General features: G+C 46.4%; 1 protein-coding gene across 3 annotated transcripts in view; it reads right to left on the bottom strand.

The window, feature by feature from the left end:
• The window catches only part of gtf2b (general transcription factor IIB), a 35,864-nt gene extending 23,253 nt beyond the window's left edge, over positions 1–12,611 (bottom strand). Inside the window, exon 1 of one of the 3 annotated variants that reach the window (XM_085983411.1) lies at positions 12,512–12,611. In XM_085983411.1, the coding sequence (XP_085839537.1) occupies positions 12,512–12,528 (17 nt within the window). In that variant the 5' untranslated portion in view covers positions 12,529–12,611. Of the gene's footprint in view, positions 1–1,192; positions 1,288–12,346; positions 12,448–12,511 lie in introns of those variants that run through there. The other 2 variants (XM_085983410.1, XM_085983408.1) reach the window with 2 other exon arrangements.
• Between the last annotated feature and the right edge of the window lie 8,735 nt (positions 12,612–21,346).

Here is a 21,346-nt window from a genome sequence, read left to right as displayed (position 1 = left end):
TGTTAATAAAAGCCTTTGGTTACTCTTCTAACTCTCAGTCTTTTATGAGTAATTGATAGCGCATCAAAACCCCTGCTCTGAAATGGTTGCACACATTGAGCATCCAGTCTACCAAGATTCCTGGGTCATTCTCTCGCTTCATCATTAGCTATTTTAACACCATCCATGAAGATGATGTTACAGTTCTAAAAAGAGGATTTACTAGATGGTTCTAGCACTGAATCTATTTGGCTTGAGTGGAGAAACAAAGGGAGCTGCTACATTTTTGGGAGTATTTTTTAAAAATATAAAGCTCCAAATAGTGAGGAGGAGCAAATTTGTTGGCAAATTTCAAAGACACTTAATAATAGGAGACTTTAATTACCTTAATATAGACTGGGGAAAAACACAGCACTAAGGGAAGGAGGGGAATTTTCTTGATCAATGTCTCCAGTCCAACAAGGAAGGAAGGCAGTGTTGAATCAGGTTTTGGGAAATGAAGTAGGGCGAGTGGAGTGTGTTACAGTAGGAGATCATCTAGCTAATAGTGACCACAACATAATTCGGTTTAAAGTAATGATGGAAAGAGACCAGAAAATATCAATGGTAAAAATGCTCCACTGGGGAAGAGCTAATTTCAGTGATTCAAGAAGGGACATAGTAGAGGTAGGCTGGAAAAGGCAATTGCAGGGTAAAGCAGTAACTGAGCAATGGAGGGAAGGGGCAGTTCAGGTACAAACTAGGCATATTCCTTTGAAGGGGAAAAGTAGAGCATCCAAAGCTAATGCACCCTGGATGACAAAGGAAATACAAGTTAAAATAAAACAGAAAAAGGAGGCTTATGCCTAATGTCAGGAGCAAGATTCAGTTAATAATCAGGAAGATTATGGAAAGTACAGGAGCAAATTGACAAAGTTAATACAGGAGGAAAGAGAGGTTACAAGAAAAGATTAGCAGGCAACATTAAATTGAAGCCTAAAATATTTTAAACAAAATGCAAGTGGTTAGCTAGGGAAAAAGTTGGGCCTGTTAAGGACCCAAAGGGAAATCTTCACGTAAAGGTGGAGGACATGGCAAAAGTATTAAATGAGTACTTTACATCTGTCTTCAGAGGAAGCAGATAAGTTACATAGAGAGGGAAGTTATGACAGGATAGTAATAGATAGAGAAGACATACTAACAATATTAGCATTACTGAAAGTTGGTAAGTCACCTGATCCAGATGGAATGCATTCTAGGTTGTAACAGAAGCAAAGGTAGAAATAGCAGAGGCATTGGTCGCAACCTTTCAATCCTCATTGTGTAGAGTAGCAGTGCTGGAGGGTTGCTAATGTTATACCACTATTCAAGAAAGAGGGATAAACCAGGAAACTACAGGTCAGTCAGCCCAACATCAGGGGTGGGAAGTTTAGAAACCATCAAAGGGCAAAATTAACCCATGCCTTTCCAAATGAAAAGTTTATCAAGGAGAGCCAGCATGGATTTGTTAAAGACAAATCATGTCCGACTAACTTGGTTGAATGCTTTGAGGTAACAAAGGGTTGATCAAGGTAGTGCAGTAGATGTTGTACATATGGACTTTCAGAAGGCATGTGATAAAGTGCCTCACAGGGGGCTTAAGATGAAGCCCATGGAATTAAGGGGAAAGTGGTGGCAGATACAAAATTGGCTCAGTGACAGGAAGCAAAGGGATACATTTTTTTATAAAAAGACTGGGAGGTGGCTTGCAGTGGTGTTCCTCAAGGGTCAGTTTTGGGTCCATGACACTTCAATTTTTATAAAACTACCTAGACTCGGGTGTAGGGAGCAGCATTATAAAGTTTGCAGATGATAGGAAACTTGGCATGGTAGTATATCATGTTGAGGATAGTTACAGGCTGCAGGATGACAGACAGGATTGTGAAATGGGCAGAAGCAGGACAGATGGCGTTCAACGCGGAGAAGTGTGAAGTGATGCACTTTGGCAGGACTAATATGGATAGAGTATACTATAAATGGCACCATTTTGAAACATGTAGATCAGCAGAGACACCTTGGTGTCCATACACATCCTTGAAAGTGGCATGGCAAATTCATAAACTGGTTAAAAAGCATATGGGTTCCTTAGGTTTATAAATAGAGGAATATCAAAGCAGAGAGATTATGCTAGAACTTTATAAATCACTGGTTAGGCCTCAGCTGGAGTATTGTGGACAATTCCGAGAGACTTCAGCTAGGAGAGGTTGGAAAAGTTAGGACTGTTCTCCTTGGAATACAGAAGGTTAAGAGATGACCTAACAGAGGTTTTCGAGATGAGGTTTTAATAGAGCAGAGAGATAAATGACTTCCTCCAGTGAATTGGTCAATAACTAGAGATCATAGATTCAAAATCATTGGCAAAAGATTGAGAGGAGATTCCCCCTCCCCCCACTCAGTTGCTAGGATCTAGAATGCTCTACCTGAAAAAGGTGGTGGAAGCGGATTTCATAAATACATTTTTTTTTTTTTAAAAAGGGAGTTGGACGGGCACTTGAGGACAAGAAACTCACAGGGTTAGAGGCAAAAAGCAGGGATGTGGGACTGAGCACGACTGCTCTTCCAAAGAGCCAGCACAGGTACGCCAGGCCGAATGGCCTCCTGTGCTGCAAGTTTCTATGATTCTATGGGCTGGAATTAGCGGTAGGTAATAACAGCGAACCAACACCATTACTACCCCTTTGAAACTGACCACAAATTCAGGAAGTAGTGCATGCGCATCCAAATGTGGAAATCCTGAAGTTGCAGTCAGTCAGTGCTCAGACACCGGCTGTGCTGTGCACCCCCCCCCCCACATAGCCGGCAATCAGTGTAATCAGGGAAATCAGTAAGACCGACGAAAACTTGGGCTCTGCAGCAATAGCCCTACTAAATACCCCATTAAATGTTAGGCCTTGTTGGATTAGGTGTAACTGGGGTTTTAATAGCATATTGACTGGTAAACAAGCATTATGGCCCTGAAAAACAAATTTTAATTGTGGAATGTCAAATTTCTCCATTATGATAAAAAATTACAATTTAAGACATGTTTTAATATAGATTTTTTTTTAAGTTTGTTCATAATATTTCAGCTTCTACCCTATCCCTATGCAAGAGCCCCAATCTTTGTTTTGCTCTTTGTAATATTAAAAAGTCGGGATAAAAGCAGGTTCTCATCCTCGTTCCCTGTCCCGAGAATTCTGCTATGTGATTGGATGCTTAGCTTGTTGATGTCACAGCAGCTCGTATTAGGGATTCCCCACTATACTGCACCGAAATCATTTGCGTGTCAAAGGCGGCAAACTTTGCCAGAGGTCACGAGATCTCTGGACAGCTTTCTTAGAGGCCAGCGGTGAACGCCTTTGCTTCGCTGCTGACTGCAAATTTCAGGCCAATGCTTGTTTGTCTTATGTGCATTACTTTACATTGAGCACATTGTTCTTCCCCACTTACATCTCTTGTCCAATTCATCCTGTGATTTAAGCTGCCTCTTCCGACACTACTGCCTTTCCTTGTTTGGCATCATCGTAAATTTGACCACTTTGCATTGGGTACCTGAATCGAAGTCATTTATGTAGATTAGATACAGCAGTGGCCCCAACACCGAGTCCTGTGGATCCCCAGTTAGTACTTCCTCGCTGACAGAACTCCTCGAATGAGTACTCAAATGTTTTCTGCCCTACAATCATTGGCAATCAAAGTCAACACCATCACCATGTTTCTGCAGACCATAGTTACAGTAACAGAAGCAATTTTCCCTAAAAATTATGCAAGTGTCTGTTTTTAAAATTTATTTTGCACGATCAGTGACCAAAACATGAGTACACCAGCTGTGTTCAATTGGACATGGGACTGCGGCAAGTGGAGAGATGGAGCACATAACTAAAAAAGGTCAAAAGTTAACTACTAAACTGCGCAACTGAGCATAAATACACAAGTTACCAATTGCAAGTTTGAGTATTATACACATTGTTGTCTCTACTGAATACAAATCATATTAGCACTATACAGGAGATATGTTGAGGCTAGGGTTGTCCCAAGTGAAATCAGCTAACTCAGCACATGCGGGAGATCAAACCTGGGACATTGTTGATTTATAGCGCTCAAGTGAGCCATCAGGGGAGACTATCATAACAGTACATTATGACAACCTTGTTTTGTATTGAAAGTTTCTGCAATTATGGATTACACATGCAATGCTATGATGTAAAAAAATCTAGTGTGCCTAATTAAAAAAATTCATACATGCAAACCAATTAGGTTATGCAATACAGTACCAATGCACTGTACCATGAAAAGGTACAATACATTCAATCCTGGGAGTCTCTACAATCCAATTTGCTAATCACATGATTATGTGTCAGAGACCAGGTCTTCCTCTGGAGGGAAGGGCACAAGAAAAAAATCATCAGGATGTGGCGGTCCCAATGGTTGTCTTTTACATTGAGATATATACATAATTCCCTTTAACTTAACTTATTTATGTATGTATAAACTTACCTACCTATGTACTTAATTGTATAACTTACCAGTTAGGGCTGTTGCCCCTTAAAGAGGCGACCTAACGCGCTGACGTCACGCATTACGTGCCGCATGCGTGTCGGCCGCTGACCTAACGCGCTGACGTCACACGACGCATGCGCACTGGCCGCCGGCCTGATTCGGGCTTCCAAGACGGCCGCCGGCATATCGAGACTTCGGCTGCATCCGCCGGCAAGCGGGAGCAAAGGGAATTCTCCACTCCCGCGGCAAGTACTGGCACAGCCCGGCCTAGTAACCTCGGCCTTAAAGGCCAGCCTCCGTAACGGGGAGATGCACTGACAGCGGCGCAGGTCACGTGACCGCCTAAGCGCACGTGAACGTACTGACGTCATGACGCGGTCACGTGACGTTGGGAATATAGAGCCGAGTGTGAGGAGGTCAGGAGGCTCCCCACGGGACTGGGAACATAGTCCTTGGGGTGTCCCCGCTGGGACAAGGTCTACAACATGGTGCTCCTGCAGTCAGCCATCTTACCTGCTATCTTACTTACCGTAAGACCTACAACATGGTGTTCCTGCAGTTAGCCACCTTACCTGCTGTAATTATCCTGTGATCTACAATATGGTGCTCTTGCAGTCAGCCATCTTACCAGCTACCTTACCTGCTGTATTATCCTGTTCTGGTAAATAAACTTATTTATAGTTCGTCGAAGCTAAACTCTTATATAGTGGCGATTTACACGAACCACTACATTGGTGACCCTACGACGTGAGACTGGAGCTCATCAATTTCAAAGCTACAATTGGTGAACCCGTATCCGTGAACGATTTTCACGGTAGCAACGCACGCCTGAACCTCGTCTTCACTCGAGATGACTAACGCACAACCGACGAACAATACGGAACAGCAATCGCTTAATACAGATTCTACTAAAAAGGGACCCCGTTTTTGCAAACGTCTTCGCAATGGAAGCGCAGCTTGGAGGTGAGGCCTGTTTCTCATGAACAATTTCATAGAAGTAGAACACGACCAACGGCAACCGTCGTCCACCAGCGCTATAATTGGTGGGTTTGTGAACGTTTTTCACAAACGAAGCATGCAATGGAAGCATCAGCCGTTTTGCTGTCACTACCGCAATCCAGGGAGCCACGGACTCCCTCGTGCTTTTTGAAGGAAGAAGCCCTGTTCGCTGTGAACAGCGATGCGGTACAGACCACGCAAGTGCACACGGTCTCCGTATTCGATTCTTCTACTGCCTCACGGATCGTCTGTCTCTACGCCTATAGCAACAGCAAGTATACATCTCTCCAAGCGCGGGGTACAGCATGTTCGGGCCCACAAGATCGGAGCGCACCCAGCGGGGATACCACGAGGACTCACCCCCGCAAAATACGGGGATGCACACCTATCACGAGAACCCTCCCTCGTGAACACCGGTGACTCTCTTCCCGCTGACGACGCACCAGCTTTTTAGCTTGCTACATGATTCGGCGTGAACAAAAGTGTGCTGCCCTACTGGCTGTTTTTTTTTCTTAAATTTACAACTTGGACCGTTGCCGCCCTTTCTCCAGTTTTCCCTTTTAACAAATGCAAATGTCTATTGAAGCTGCATACATCAAGGACGGGTCTAACGGGCATCCTGCGGTCGCGATCAACACGTGAAAGTTGCTCTGATCACAGATCAACACAGCAACTCTTCACCCTCCGTTCTGTTCATGTTGTAGCATTATGGCACGCACTGTTCCGTGCGTTCCAGCCTCCTGAAGGTTTCGCTCACCAGTCAACGGAGACATCGCCCGCGTCCGCCCAATCTGCCCGTCACTCTGATAAGGCCTGCTGTTTCGCACGTCTCTATGGTCCTTTGCCTGACGGATACGTTTTATTCGCCATGACGCGCGTAAGGATCCGCTTACGAGCAGTATTTTTATACCTCGTCTACTAAGTCGAGACAGCATGACCGCTGTAACTACCAGCTCGTCAGACTATTTCATTCTTGGACTTTCGTTAAAGCGAATTCTGGGGGGGGCCTGTGTGGCGGTCCCAATGGTTGTCTTTTACATTGAGATATATACATAATTCCCTTTAACTTAACTTATTTATGTATGTATAACTTACCTAACTATGTACTTAATTTACTTAATTGTATAACTTACCAGTTAGGGCTGTTGCCTCTTTAAGGGGCAACGGCCCAACAGATAAGTTAAAGAGGCGACCTAACGCGCTGATGTCACGCATTACGTGACGCATGCGCGTCGGCCGCCGACCTAACGCGCTGACGTCACACGACGCATACGCACTGGCCGCCGGCCCGATTCGGGCTTCCAAGACGGCCGCCGGCATAGTCCGGCCTATCGAGACTTCGGCTGCATCCGCCGGCAAGCGGGAGCGAAGGGATTCTCCGCTCCCGCGGCAAGTACTGGCACAGCCCGGCCTAGTAACCTCGGCCTTAAAGGCCAGCCTCCGTAACGGGGAGATGCACTGACAACGGCGCAGGTCACGTGACCGCCTAAGCGCACGTGAACGTGCTGACGTCATGACGCGGTCACGTGACGTTGGGAATATAGAGCCGAGTGTGAGGAGGTCAGGAGGCTCCCCACGGGACTGGGAACATAGTCCTTGGGGTGTCCCCGCTGGGACAAGGTCTACAACATGGTGCTCCTGCAGTCAGCCATCTTACCTGCTATCTTACTTACCGTAAGACCTACAACATGGTGTTCCTGCAGTTAGCCACCTTACCTGCTGTAATTATCCTGTGATCTACAATATGGTGCTCTTGCAGTCAGCCATCTTACCAGCTACCTTACCTGCTGTATTATCCTGTTCTGGTAAATAAACTTATTTATAGTTCGTCGAAGCTAAACTCTTATATAGTGGCGATTTACACGAACCACTACAAGGATACATTTCAGGTCCCTCTCACTACTTAATGGCCATTTATAGAGCAGCATTGGCATAGGATGCAGGGATAAGAAGTTACAGGAAACTTTGTGCTATCTGGAGGTGAGCTATCCGGCAATCTGGAGCCACTGGCAAAAATCAGCAGCCGTTTTTTATTTTTTGTTTGTTTTTTTTGCTTTGTTTGAACAGTCAAGCTGTGCAAGGTCTGTAGCTATAGCAACAGCTTCAGCTACAGAGCTTTAGGGCCACACCCAAGTGTTTAGAAGCTGTTGCTAAGCAACACAGTGTTTGTTGTCAAATACGGAGATAAGAATCTCCATATCTCTCAACATTAACTCTGGAAGGTACGGCAGTAGCTCGGTCCCGTGGGTGCCGGATAGCACAAAGTTTCCTGTACAAAGCAAATCTTCACTCCTGTTGGACAAATGGATAAAGGCAAGGCCAAGTGTAGTAGTGACATACAGGCTGTCTGCTTTTGGGGGGGGGGGGGGGGGGGGGTCACCCATTCCTGATCACTATTCTGTGACCTCTGCTAGAAAGAGTATGTGTGTAGACATCAAGCAAGGCTGGCAGGGGGCTCAGCTCTGATGCCATCCATGGTCAAACAGCCCCATCAACACTCTTGGTGGAACTCAAACATGAAAAAATTAATAAAGGACTGCTACCGTACCCAATCACAAGTCAGCAATTCTAAGATGGGGAAAAATGCAAGTCTGCCTTTCAAACTAGACATAAGTGGATCTGGTTAGATGTTTATTTTCTTCCAAGCAAAAAGGACAGGGTGCCACACCCCTTATTTTTAATAACTTAGTGGCACACCAATGGCAATCATTTATCTTACTGTAAAATGGCAATATATAAATACTGTCTACAGGAAATGAATGGGAGTACATTCTAAGTTTAACAAAAGTTAAGGAATTCTGATTTTTAGTTAGGTCACAGGGTGTGGGCAATGCAGGCATGGAGACAATTATTGCCCATCACGAGTCATCAAGATGGTGGTGGTGCACGTCACATGATGGTGCTCTGCTCCAACAATAGCATTAGGTGGGGGGGTTCCAGGTTTAGGCTCAGCAATGAAGGAGCGGAGATCTTGGATGTGACTTAGATGGAAATTTGGACATGATGGCATTCATATGATAGTAGAGGTTACAAGGCTGAAGGTTGCTGTCCAATTAAGCTTAGTGAATTGCATAGAATATACAGCATAGAAACAGGCCATTCAGCCCTTTTATTTCATGTATTCATCACATTTCCCTTTGAAAGCATCTAAGCTATTTCCCTCAACTACTTCCTGTGGTAACGGGTTCCACATTTTAAACGGAGAAAAGACATTTCTCTATTTCCCTACTGGATTGATTAGTAACTACAGGAAGCTGGAAGAGTTGCTGCCCATGCATGGCCACTGCAGCAATTTTAAAGGGATCACACACAAAAAAAAAAGAGGGAACATTGGTCATGATGGCTTATCTCCTGACCAAACAGCCCAACACTCATAGCAAAGTACCCAGCCTTGTTCTAAACTTGTAGTCATGGTGTTGATTTGGCTACTATAGCTAAGCTCATCAGTGGTAGCCTCCAAAGATGTTGATGGTAGAGGACTTCGCAATGGCTTTCTGTTGTTGGGAGATTCATTGGCTGGCACATGAGGCACAAACATTTGCAACTTGCCAGCTCAAGCTAAGTTATGAACATACAAAAAAAGTCAGGAAAAGACCAGCTGGTCCATCAAGCCAACACACACCATTAGAACCATCCACACCTCATCCCCAAACACTGCCACACAATCTGATTAAAACAGAAACCTCAATTTCTTCTCTTAAGCCCTTGTAGACAATCAAGTAAGCTCCAGAAAACTACAACAGGTACCACTCATTATCCCTGTCAACCCAACTATCTTCTATAACGTGTTATCTTCCACTTGCAGGAACTCCTCCAGCTCTCTATTGAATGCTTGCAATTAATGTACACTCACCACTGGCAACTTATAAGTCGTCAAAGCCCCGCACTAGGTCAGCACGGGCTGCTGCATTACCAAAGGAGTTGCGGATGGAGTTAAACACACTCGAAACATCAGCACTCACTCCTGAGGGAAGATCATTGAAGAAGTTGCTGAAGATTGTTATTATGCCAATAAAGCTAGCCTGAGGAACTCCAGCAAAATATCCTAGGGTTGTGGTGATTGGCCAGAACAGGACCATCTGCCTTTGGGCTCAGTATAACTTCAGCCACTTGATAGTCTTCCCTTCAACCCCCACTGACTTTAGTTTACCTAGGGGCTCCTTGGTGCCACACTAGGTGTCGAGAGCAGCTACATTCACCTCCCCTCAGCTCTTGCAGCCGTGTCTGATGAGATCATGAAAAGCTCCAGCAGTTTCTAGTCATCCCAAAAAAGTGTTGCAGCCAATACTACCTGCACTAAAATAATAGCCTGCCTTTTTTGCCACTTCATCCTCCCCATCCCTCACTGGATCATAGAACAGGATGTGCAGTCTTAAGACTAATATAAACTTCATCTTGACATACATTAATACACAAATCAATATGGGAATAGAACACACAGGTCCGGTTGTAAACCTAGTTGAAATGGCCTCCTTGCTGTGGTGTAAATTGCATGATTTGAAATCAAAAGATCATAAGAATTAGGAGCAGGAATGTGCTATTCGGCTTCTCAAGCCTGCTCCGCCATTCAATACGATCATGGCTGATCTTCGACCACAACTCCACCTTCCCGCACGATCCCATATCCCTCGATTCCCTTAGTATCCAAAAATCTATCGATCTGTGTCTTGAATGTATTCAACAACTGAGCCTCCACACCTTGGAGGTAGAGAATTCCAAAGATTCACAAGCCTTTGGAGGTGAAGAAATTTCTCATCAGTCCTAAATGGCCGACCCCTTTATTCTGAGACTGTGACCCCTGGTTCTAGACTCCCCAGCCAGGGGAAACATCCTCCCTGCATCTACCCTGTCAAGCCTCTTGAGAATTTTATATTTTTCTGAGATCCCCTCTCATTCTTTTAAACTCTAGGGAATATAGGCCTAGTCTACTTAATCTCTTCTCATAGGACACTATCTCCATCCCAGGAATCAGTGAATCTTCATTGGCTTCCTATCTTTTTATTATTGCACCTATTGCTTTCCTGCAGAACTCATGCAGGATAAACAGGCGCACATTAAACTCAAAACTACACTTGAAACACTGCATTAAAAGTGACACCAGTTATGACTTCACAATACAGTCAGTCAGTCAGTCCTCTCCCCACTGCTTTCATTTCACCCTCGTCAGCTATTGTTATCATTACAACATATAGAATTGCACACAAATCAACGTTGCAAAGCACCCGAATAAAACCAGTTTAAAGTTGAGATTTTAAACAAATTAGGATTGCATTCCCTAGAATTTAAATGGTTAAGTGGCGATCTGATCGAGGTTTAAGATATTAAGGGGAACAGATAGTTTCTTTCTATCCACCCTACCTCTGCTGGTTGAGGATTCTAGTACGAGGGGACATAGTCTAAAATTTAGAGCCAGACCTTTCAGGACTGAAATTAGGAAACACTTCTACACAAAGGTTGGTAGACGTTTGGAACTCTCTTCCACAAACAGCAATTGATGCTGGATCAATTGTTAATTTTAAATCTGATAGATTTTTGTTAACCAAAGGCATTAAGGGATATGGTTGCAACAGCAGGTATATGGAGTTAGGTTGCAGATCAGGTCATGGTCACATTGAATGGCAGAACAGGCTTGAGGGGCTTAATGGCCTACTCCTGTTCCTAAATGGGAGTGAGGGGGGGGGCCCATGATGACAGAATTGGCAAAAGCTTCACAATGCCAACTGTGAAAGCCAGGGTTAACTTTGCACTGGCTGCGGTGATAACCCACCCACCCCACCCCAGGTGGTTTGCAAAACAAAAAGCTTCCCCACTGCTGGGATTGAAACATAGAAGATAGGAGCAGGAGTAGGCCATTCAGCCCCTCGAGCCTGCTCTGCCATTCAATGCAATCATGGCTGATCATCCAAATTCAGTACCCTGTCCCTGCCTTCTCACCTTCTTGAATATAGTCAATGAATTGGCCTCTACTGCCTTCTGTGGCAGAGAATTCCACAGGTTCACCACTCTCTGGGTGAAGAAATTCCTCATCAGTCCTAAATGGCTTACCCCTTATCCTTAGACTGTGACCACTGGTTCTGGACTCCCCCAGCCATTGAGACAAAAGCACAGAGGGAGGGGGATAGAGGGACAGAACACGTGGGGTCTGTTCAAATCATATGGGACCTCACCACCACTCCAGGGATTTTTTTTTGGGGGGGGGGGGGGGGGGGGGGAGGGGAGGAGATTTGGTTTTAGGAGAGGAGAGTGGAATTGGAAATAACAGAAAATGCTGGAAAAACTCAGCAGGCCAGGCAACATCCGTGGAGAGAAAATAGAGTCAGCGTTTCAGGCGAGTCCAAAAGCTTGGTCAAAGAGGCAGGTTTTAAGGAGCACCTTAAAAAGAGGAGGGGACAGGTTTAGGGAGGGGATTGCAGAGTTCAGGGCTTAGGCCACCAATGGTGAAGCAGTTAAAATCAGGGGGTGCTCAAGGGGCCAGAACTGGGAGCGCAGATATCGCGAAGGCTTGTAGGGCTGGAGGAGACTACAAAGATCGGGAGGGGAGAGGCCATAGCGGGATTTGAAAACATCTGGATGAGGATTTTGCTATCGAGAGTGGAATGGGCCGTGCCGGGGAGAGGAGTGAGTGAGTGAAAAAGCGTGCGAGCGGAGACAAAGGAGATCGGGATTTTAATAGCAATAAACCCCACCCCCCAGCCTCCTGCGCACGCGCACTGTAGGTCGGAGGGGTTTTGGGGGGGGGGGGGGGGCGTCGCGCACGCGCGCGCTGGCGAACTCTCGATCTGCCGCGAGACGGATCGCGCGCACCCCCCGCTCCCCGCCCGCCGGCAACCAACCACCCGACGGCAGAAACCCCACCCCCACCCTCTCTCACCAACTCCGCTCCTGTGAAAACTCCGGCGGCACCGTCTTCCTCGGCCACCGCTGACTCCCTACATCACGCTGATGCAAGTATGTCATTGATATTGAAAATAGCCCCGGTGAGGAGGAAGAAGGAGCACAAAAAAATTTGGTTCGTCACAGCGCCACCGCCGCTTACCGACTACCGGACGCCATCTTGCCTTGTCGGAAGTCAGTGACACGCCGCGCCTGCGGCCTCCTTTTATAAACCCACGGCCGGTCACCTGATACGTCAGCCCGTACGGCGAGCGGGACGCCTCAAAACTCCCAATGCGGACTCTCATTGTTCTTCCACAGGACACCGTTTCCCACCAATAGTTGTCGCACCGCAGGCGATTTGTGCTCAAAGCTCGATTTTGCATTCATCTGGACCGAGACTCGAGTTTCATTTCGTGCGTCCGACGACAACAACAACAACAACGTCTTACATTTATAGAGCGCATTTAACGTCGCGAAAAAAACGTCCCAAGGCGCGTAACAAGAGCGATATCAATAAAAAAACATTTTTGACGTCCAGCCGCAGAAAGAGATATCAGGAGAGGTGACCAAAAGCTTGGTCAAAGAGGCAGGTTTTAAGGAGCATCTTAAAAGAGGAGAGGGAGAGGTTTAGGGAGGTGATTCCAGAGTTCAGGGCTTAGGCAGCTAGGCCACCAATTTACAGCAGTTAAAATCAGGGATGCTCAAGAGGCCAGAACTGGAGGAGCGCAGATATCGTGAAGGCTTGTAGGGCTGGAGGAGGCTACAGAGATCGGGAGGGGAGAGGCCATAGAGGGATTTGAAAGCAAGGATGAGGATTTAAAAATTGCGGCGTTGTCAGCTCGGGAGCCAGTGTAGGTCACAAAGCACAGGGGTGATGGTTGAACGGGACTTGGTGCGAGTTAGGACACGGGCAGCAGAGTTTTCGATCAGCTCAAGTTTATGTAGGGTGGAAGATGGGAGGCGGGCCAGGAGACCATTGGAATAGTCAAGTCTAGAGGTAACAAAGGCATGGATAAGGGTTTCACCAACAGATGAGCTGAGGCAGGGTCGGAGTCAGGCGATGTGATGGAGGTGGAAGTAGGCAGTCTTGGTGATGGAGCGGATATGTGGTTGGAAGCTTATCTCAGGGTCAAACACAACACCAAGGTTGTGAACAGTCTGGCTCAGCTTCAGACAGTTGCCAGGGATGGAAGCGGTGGCCAAGGAAGGGAGTTTGTGGCGGGGACCAAAGACAATGGCACCAGTCTTCCCAATATTTAGTTGGAGGAAATTTCTTCTCATCCAATATTGGATGTCAGACAAGCACTGTGACAAATTGGAGATATTGGAGGGGTCCAGAGAGGTGGTGGTGAGGTAGAGCTGAGTGTCGTCTGCGTACACGTGGAAACTGACGCTGTGTTTTCAGATGATACCGCCGAGGGGCAGCAAGGGGCTAACTTGATTGAGTTTTTTGATGAGATAACAGAAGAGGGTTGATGAGGGCAATGCGGTTGATGTGGTGTACCTGGACTTCCAAAAGGCGTTTGATAAAGTGCTACATAAGAGGCTTGCCAGCAACACCGCCTTCAGTTTGCCAGTGCAGCCTTCGGTCGCCTGAGGAAGAGAGTGTTTGAAGACCAAGACCTCAAACCTGGCACCAAGCTCATGGTCTACAGGGCAGTAGTGATACCCGCCCTGCTGTATGCCTCAGAGACATGGACCATTTTACAGCAGGCACCTCAAAGCACTGGAGAAAGACTGAGGGGGCACTTTATTTATTTAATTTTATTTAATTATTAATTATTAATTAATTAAATTTATTTAATTATAAGTTGTGAGTTCCTCACAATGCTCTCCCAGTGCGGCTACCCTGTAACCAGAGATTATTCTAGAAGCCTGGGTAGAAATATCAATGTAATTAATGTAGAAATTACTTTTTTTACATTATTGCTTGTTCATTTTATGTGCTGTCTTTTTTATGTCTTTTATTTATTTAATGTCTGCTTTATTTATATTTAAAGTATGTATGCGTGTATATGTCGGTATGTGTTTTTTTGTGATGGCGCCGATGAAGATGGCTGCCGTCCTTGCGAGCTCTGTGCGTACCAGGCAGCTGTGTTCTTGCTGCTTGGTGCTCTCGGCTCGTCAAGAAAAAAGCATTTCACTGACTAGATTACACTTCTTGTATTTAGTTATGTGACCAATAAAATTGAAATTGAGGTACCACCAACGTTGCTTCCGCAAAATCCTGGAAATCCATTGGCAGGATAGGCGCACCAAAGTCGGTGTTCTCACTCAGGCCAACATCCCCAGCATCGAAGCTTTGACCACGCTTGATCAGCTCCGATGGACGGGTCACATCGTCCGCATGCCCGATACGAGACTCCCAAAACAAGCGCTCTACTCGGAGCTCCGACACGGCAAGAGAGCCCCAGGTGGGCAGAGGAAAAGCTTCAAGGACACTCTCAAATCCTCCTTGGGAAAAGTGTAACATCCCCACCGACACCTGGGAATCCCTGGCCCAAGACTGCACAAAGTGGAGGAGAAGCATCCGGGAAGGCGCCGAACACCTCGAGTCTCTTCACCGGGAGCAAGCGGAAGCCAAGCGCAAGGAGTGCATGTCAGCCCAAGCACCTCACCCACCCGCCCCTTCAACCACCATCTGCCCCACCTGTGACAGAGAATGTAGGTCCTGCATTGGACTCATCAGTCACCTGAGAACTCATTTTTAATGTGGAAGCAAGTCATCCTCGGCTTCGAGGGACTGCAGAAGAAAAAGAAGAAGGCATAATAGGCTTGCCAGCAAATTTGAAGCCCATGGAATAAAAGGGACAGTGGCAGGATGGATACGAAATTGGCTAAGTGACAGGAAACACAGAGTAGTGGTGAACGGTTGTTTTTCGGACTGCAGGAAGGTATACAGTGGTGTTCCTCAGGGGTCAGTATTGGGCCACTGCTTTTCTTGATATATAAATGACTTAGACTTGGGTGTACAGGGCACAATTTGAAAATTTGCAGATGACACAAAACTTGGAAGTATAGTGAACAATGAGGAGGATAGTGATAGTCTTCAAGAAGACATAGACAGGCTGGTGGAATGGGCGGACACGTGGCAAATGAAATTTAACGCAGAAAAGTGATACATTTTGGTAGGAAGAACGAGGAGAGGCAATAAAACTAAAGGATACAATTCTAAAGGGGGTGCATGAACAGAGAGACTTGGTATATGTGGACTAATCATTGAAGGTGGCAGGACAGGTTGAGAAAGCAGTTAAAAAAGCATACGGGATCCTGGGCTTCATAAATAGAGGCATAGAGTACAAAAGCAAGGAAGGTATGATGAACCTTTATAAAACACTGGTTCAGCCTCAACTGGGGTATTGTGTCCAATTCTGGGCACCGCACTTTAGGAAGGATGTGAAGGCCTTAGAGAGGGTGCAGAAAAGATTTACAAGAATGGTTCCAGGGATAAGGGACTTCAGTTACGTGGCTAGACTGGAGAAGCTGGGGTTGTTCTCCTTGGAGCAGAGAAGGTTGAGAGGAGATTTGATAGAGGTGTTCAAAATCATGAGGGGTCTAGACAGAGTAAATAGAGAGAAACTGTTCCCATTGGCAGAAGGGTCGAGAACCAGAGGACACAGAATTAAGGTGATTGGCAGAAGAACCAAAGGCGACATGAGGAAAAACTTTTTTACGCAGCGAGTGGTTAGGATCTGGAATGCACTGCCTGAAAGGGTGGTGGAGGCAGACTCAATCGCAGCTTTCAAAAGGGAATTGGATAAGTACCTGAAGGAAATTTTTTTGCAGGGCTACAGGGAAAGGACAGGGGAGTGGGGCTAGCTGAAGTGCTCTTGCAGAGAGCTGGCATGGGCTCGACAGGCCGAATGGCCTCCTTCTGTGCTGTAACCATTCTATGATTCTATGTAGCTGAGAAATAGGAGAGGGCCAAGGATAGATCCTTGGGGGACTCCAGAGGTAATGGTGCGGGAGCGAGAAGAGAAGCCATTGCAGATGATTCTCTGGCTACGATTCGATAGATAAGAATGGAACCAAGCAAGGGCAGTTCCACCCAGCTGGATGACGGAGGAGAGGCGTTGGAGGGGGATGGTGTGGTCAACTGTGTTGAAGGCTGCAGATAGGTCGAGAAGGATGAGGAGAGAAAAAGAAAGATTGCATTTATATAGCGCCTTTCACGACCACCGGACATCTCAAAGCACTTTACAGCCAATGAAGTACTTTTGGAGTGTAGTCACTGTTGAAACGCGGCTGCCAATTTGCACACAGCAAGCTCTCACAAACAGCAATGTGATAATGACCAGATAATCTGTTTTTGTTATATTGATTGAGAGATAAATATTGGTCAGGACACTGGGGATAACTCCCCTGCTCTTCTTCGAAATAGTGCCATGGGATCTTTTACGTCCACCTGAGAAAGCAGATGGGGCCTCAGTTTAACGTCTTATCCGAAAGACGGCACCTCCAACAGTGCAGCACTCCCTCAGCACTGCAGTGTCAGCCTAGATTTTTGTGCTCAAGTCCCTGGAGTGGGATTTGAACCCACAACCTTCTGACTCAGAGGTGAGAGTGCTACCCACTGAGCCACAGCTGACACTGACACTGGAGGGATAGTTTATCACAGCCACAAAGAATGTCATTTGTGACTTTGGTAAGGGCTGCTTCAGTACCCTTAAAATACAACAATGTTCCTCTTAATTGAGAAGCAATCATTTCTGAACCAGAGGACACAGAATTAAGGTGATTGGCAGAAGAACCAAAGGCGACATGAGGAAAAACTAAAATTAATGTTTTGTTTCCTGAAAGGGGCAGCTAGCTGTTCTTAGCAAGGAAACACATTGCTACAGCAGCACAACAATGGGGCCTTGGGGTGAGCAGGGAGAGAAACATGACCTACAGGAAGAGAATACAGGAAAGAGATGCAGAGATGGGGGCACAATATTAGTGTGGCCGGGAAGAGAGAGGCTTCTTGCCCATCTCTTCCAAAACTACCTGTTGAAATCTCTTCAGTCCAACCTCTATGCTGCTCTCTGCAACATTTGATATGGTTGATCATTCTACAACATCATCTCTCTCCTGTTGTCCAGCTGTGTGGGTTTGCCCTCTTGTAGTTCCATTTCCTACCTGTCTGAATACATGATGTGGAGAAACTACGCCATGTTCTTCGCAGTCTTCAACATGTCATCGATGACGACGAACACCTCACTAAGGCCATCCCCACGCCTCCACTACTCGCCTTCAAACAGCCGCCTAACCTCAAACAGACCATCGTTCGCAGCAAATTACCCAGCTTTCAGGAGAACAGCGACCACGACACGACACAACTCTGCCACGGCAACCTCTGCAAGACATGCCAGATCATCAACACAGATACCATCATCACACGTGAGGACACCACCCACCAGGTACATGGTACATACTCATGTGACTCAGCCAACGTTGTCTACCTCATACGTTGCAGGAAAGGATGCCCCGGAGCATGGTACATCGGCGAAACCATGCAGACACTGCGACAACGGATGAACGGACACCGCACAACAATCACCAGGCAGGAGTGTTCCCTCCCAGTCGGGGAACACTTCAGCAGTCAAGGACATTCAGCCTCTGATCTTCAGGTAAGCATTCTCCAAGGCGGCCTTCGAGGCACACGACAACGCAAAATCGTCGAGCAGAAAGTTCCAAGTTCCGCACTCATGAGGACGGCCTCAACCGGGATCTTGGGTTCATGTCACGCTACATGTAACCCCACCTGACGTAGAGTCATCCAGACTCGAGTCATCGTTGGCTTGGTCTCTCTACACAGATGCGGCCGGACCTGCTGTGATTTCCAGCAAAAAAATAGTTTTTTGTTTGTTTTTTGTTTTTCATACAGATCCCAGCATCTGCAACATTTGACCCCTTGTGACCCCACCTCATTGTTCTTTGATGTAACGTTTTCCTGACTGACCTGTTTGGACACCATTCACACCTGTGATTGCTGTGATTATCTCTGCCGAGGTGTGATAAATGGCAGTTAGAAAGATTACCTGTAATCATCTGGCACTGCTCTCTGACTATATATGCTGTGCTTATATGCAACTCTTCACTTCACCTGACGAAGGAGCAGCGCTCCGAAAGCTTGTGATTTCAAATAAAGCTGTTGGACTATAACCTGGTGTTGTGTGACTTCTTACATTTGTCTGAATACAGCCATTGAATCGCCAGCAATGGCTTCTCATAGTCATCCCTGGAGTCCCTCAAGGATCTATATCCAGCTCTCTCCTCTTCCTCATCTATATGCTGCCCCTTAATGACAGCATCCACAAGCATTGTATCAGCTTATATGTACGCTGCTGACACTCAGCTCTACCTCTTTCCACTTCCCTGACCCCCGTAATCACTTTCATACTGTCGGATTGCCTGTCTAACATTGGCATGGATGAGTCAAAATTTATTTCAACAGAACACCTGGTACACAGGAACAGGAGTAGGCCATTTAGAATATAGAAGGTTAAGGGGTGATTGGATTGAGGATTTTGAAAGGAATTGATAGGGTAGATAGAGAAACTTTTTCCGCTGGTGGGGGAGTCTAGAACAAGGGGACATAACCTTCAAATCAGAGCAAGGCCATTCAGGAGTGAAGTTAGGAAACACCTCTTCACACAAAGACAGGTAGAATCACAGAAACCCCACAGTGCAGATAGAGGCCATTTCGGCCCATCGAGCCTGCACCGACACATATCCCACCCGATCCCTGTAACCCCTACACCAACACATATCCCACCCTATCCCCGTAACCCCCTAACACTAAGGGTCAATTTATCATAGCCAATCAACCTAACCCGCACATCTTTGGACTGTGGGAGGAAACCGGAGCACCCGGAGGAAACCCACGCAAACACGGGGAGAATGTGCAAACTCCACACAGACAGTCACCCGAGGCCGGATTCGAACCCGGGTCCCTGGCGCTGTGAGGCAACAGTGCTAACCACTATGCCACAGAAAAAGCAGTAGCTGCTACCTCAGTTCATAATTTTAAATCTAAGATTGATAGATTTCTGCTGCCAAGGGTATAAAAGGATATGGAGTCAAGGCGGGTGGATGGAATTAGGATACAGATCAGCAATGGTCTCTATGAATGGCAGAACAGACTCGAGGGGCTGAATGGCCTACTTCTGTTCCTATGTCCCTATTTAGCCCCTTGAGCCTGATCCACCATTCTATTAGATCTCACCTCAACTTCATTTACTCGCCTTTTCTCCATGCCCCTTGATACCCTCACCTAACAAAAATCTGTCGATCTCAGTCTTGAAAATTTCAATTGACTCAGCATCCACAGCCTTTTTGGGAGAGAGTTCAGATTTCCACTACCCTTTGTGTGAAAGATAGAAGCCATGATTTCTAACAATTAACACTGCTCTCTTGCAAGTGACTTCATCCCCCTCCCTGCCAGTCACTCAAGCTGAACCGGACTGTGCAAACATTACTGTCCTACTTGACCCAGAGTTGAACTTCGTATCCCACACCCTATCCATCACCAAGACCGCTTACTTCCACCTCCACATGATCTGCCTTCATCGATCATAGCCCCACCCCACTTAAACCCTTATCCATGCATTTGCAACCTCTCGACTCAATTTCTCTCATGTCCTCCTTGCTGGCCTCCACTTGTGGGAGAATCCAAAACTAAGGGCCATAAATACAAGATGTTACTAATAAATCCAATAGGGAAATAAGGAGAAATTTCAGAGAGTGGTTAGAATGTAGAACTTGCTACCACAGGAAGTAATTGAGGCAAATAGCTGCTTTCAAAAGGAACCTAGACGAGTACACGAGAGAAAAGGGACTAGAAAGATATGCTGAAATGGGAGGAGACTTGTGTGGAAGATAAACGTCAGCACAGACTAGTTTGGCCGAATGGCCTGTTTCTGTGCATGTAATTTGGAGCAGACCAATGATGTAACAAGGAAAATGAGAGATCAGGTTTTGCACTAGGAACTACAAAAATAGCGATCAAACGGATCAGTAACCCATGAAAGCCCCTGTACCCTCGTTCCCCTTCCCGTAGCCACCTGATCCTACGCTGTGTAACACTTTTACACGGCCGTCCACAATTATTATGGTGGTAATATCAATGTTTCCTCTAATCAATGATGTGTCATGATTTAAAAAATCCCAGCTCCAGTCTAGTACAGGATGGTTCTGTTTAAATTTTCCTTTTCCATCCCTCTGGAAGTTCACCGTTACAGGTTATTACACACATCTAGTTGCTGTTCTGGTGACGCTACTGATGAAACCGATCAGCGTTCAGCTGCATTGAAAATCCCACAGCTTCCGCAGCCAGGCGGGTCCTGGATACCGATTAAGGTTACTGGTTGTCAGCCAACAAAATTCAGCACTGGCCCGGGAGCAAATTTTGTATAAGTGGGCGCCCCTGAATTGACAGTAGAGATTGGTCAGCACGGTGACATTTCCAGTGGAGCTGCTCACCACCATCAGCACAGTAGTTCCCAACTGTGCGAAGATCCAAAATACAGCAACAGTCTGCATTTATATGCCACCTTTAACTTAGAAAAACGTCCTAAGGCACTTCACAGAGGCATAAGGAATAAAATGGATCTACTTCCACCTTGTAACATCGCCCGTCTCCACTCCTGCCTCAGCTCATCTACTGCTGAAACCCTCATCCATGCCTTGGTTAGCTCCAGAACTTGGCTATTCCAATGCTGTCCTGGCCGGCCTCCCACCTTGCACCCTCCGTAAACTTGAGCTCATCCAAAACTCTGCTGCCCGTGTCCTAACTCGCACCAAGTCCCGTTCGCCCATTACCTCTGTGCTCGCTGACCTACATTGTCTCCCGGTCCAGCAATGCCTCGATTTAAAAATTCACATCCTTGTTTTCAAATCTCTCCATGGCCTCAATCATGTCTCCTCCAGCCCTACAACCCTCCGAGATCTTTGCGCTCCTCCAATTCTGGTCTCTTGCACGTCCCCGATTTTCTTCGCTCTACTGTTGGTGGCC

Source organism: Somniosus microcephalus, chromosome 3 (genome assembly GCF_052327205.1).
Source record: "Somniosus microcephalus isolate GS21.2 chromosome 3, FLI_Smic_1.0, whole genome shotgun sequence".
In the NCBI taxonomy this organism is placed as follows: domain Eukaryota; kingdom Metazoa; phylum Chordata; class Chondrichthyes; order Squaliformes; family Somniosidae; genus Somniosus; species Somniosus microcephalus.
The sequence above is the reverse complement of the archived record's forward strand: the minus strand, read 5'-3'. Positions and strand labels throughout refer to the sequence as shown.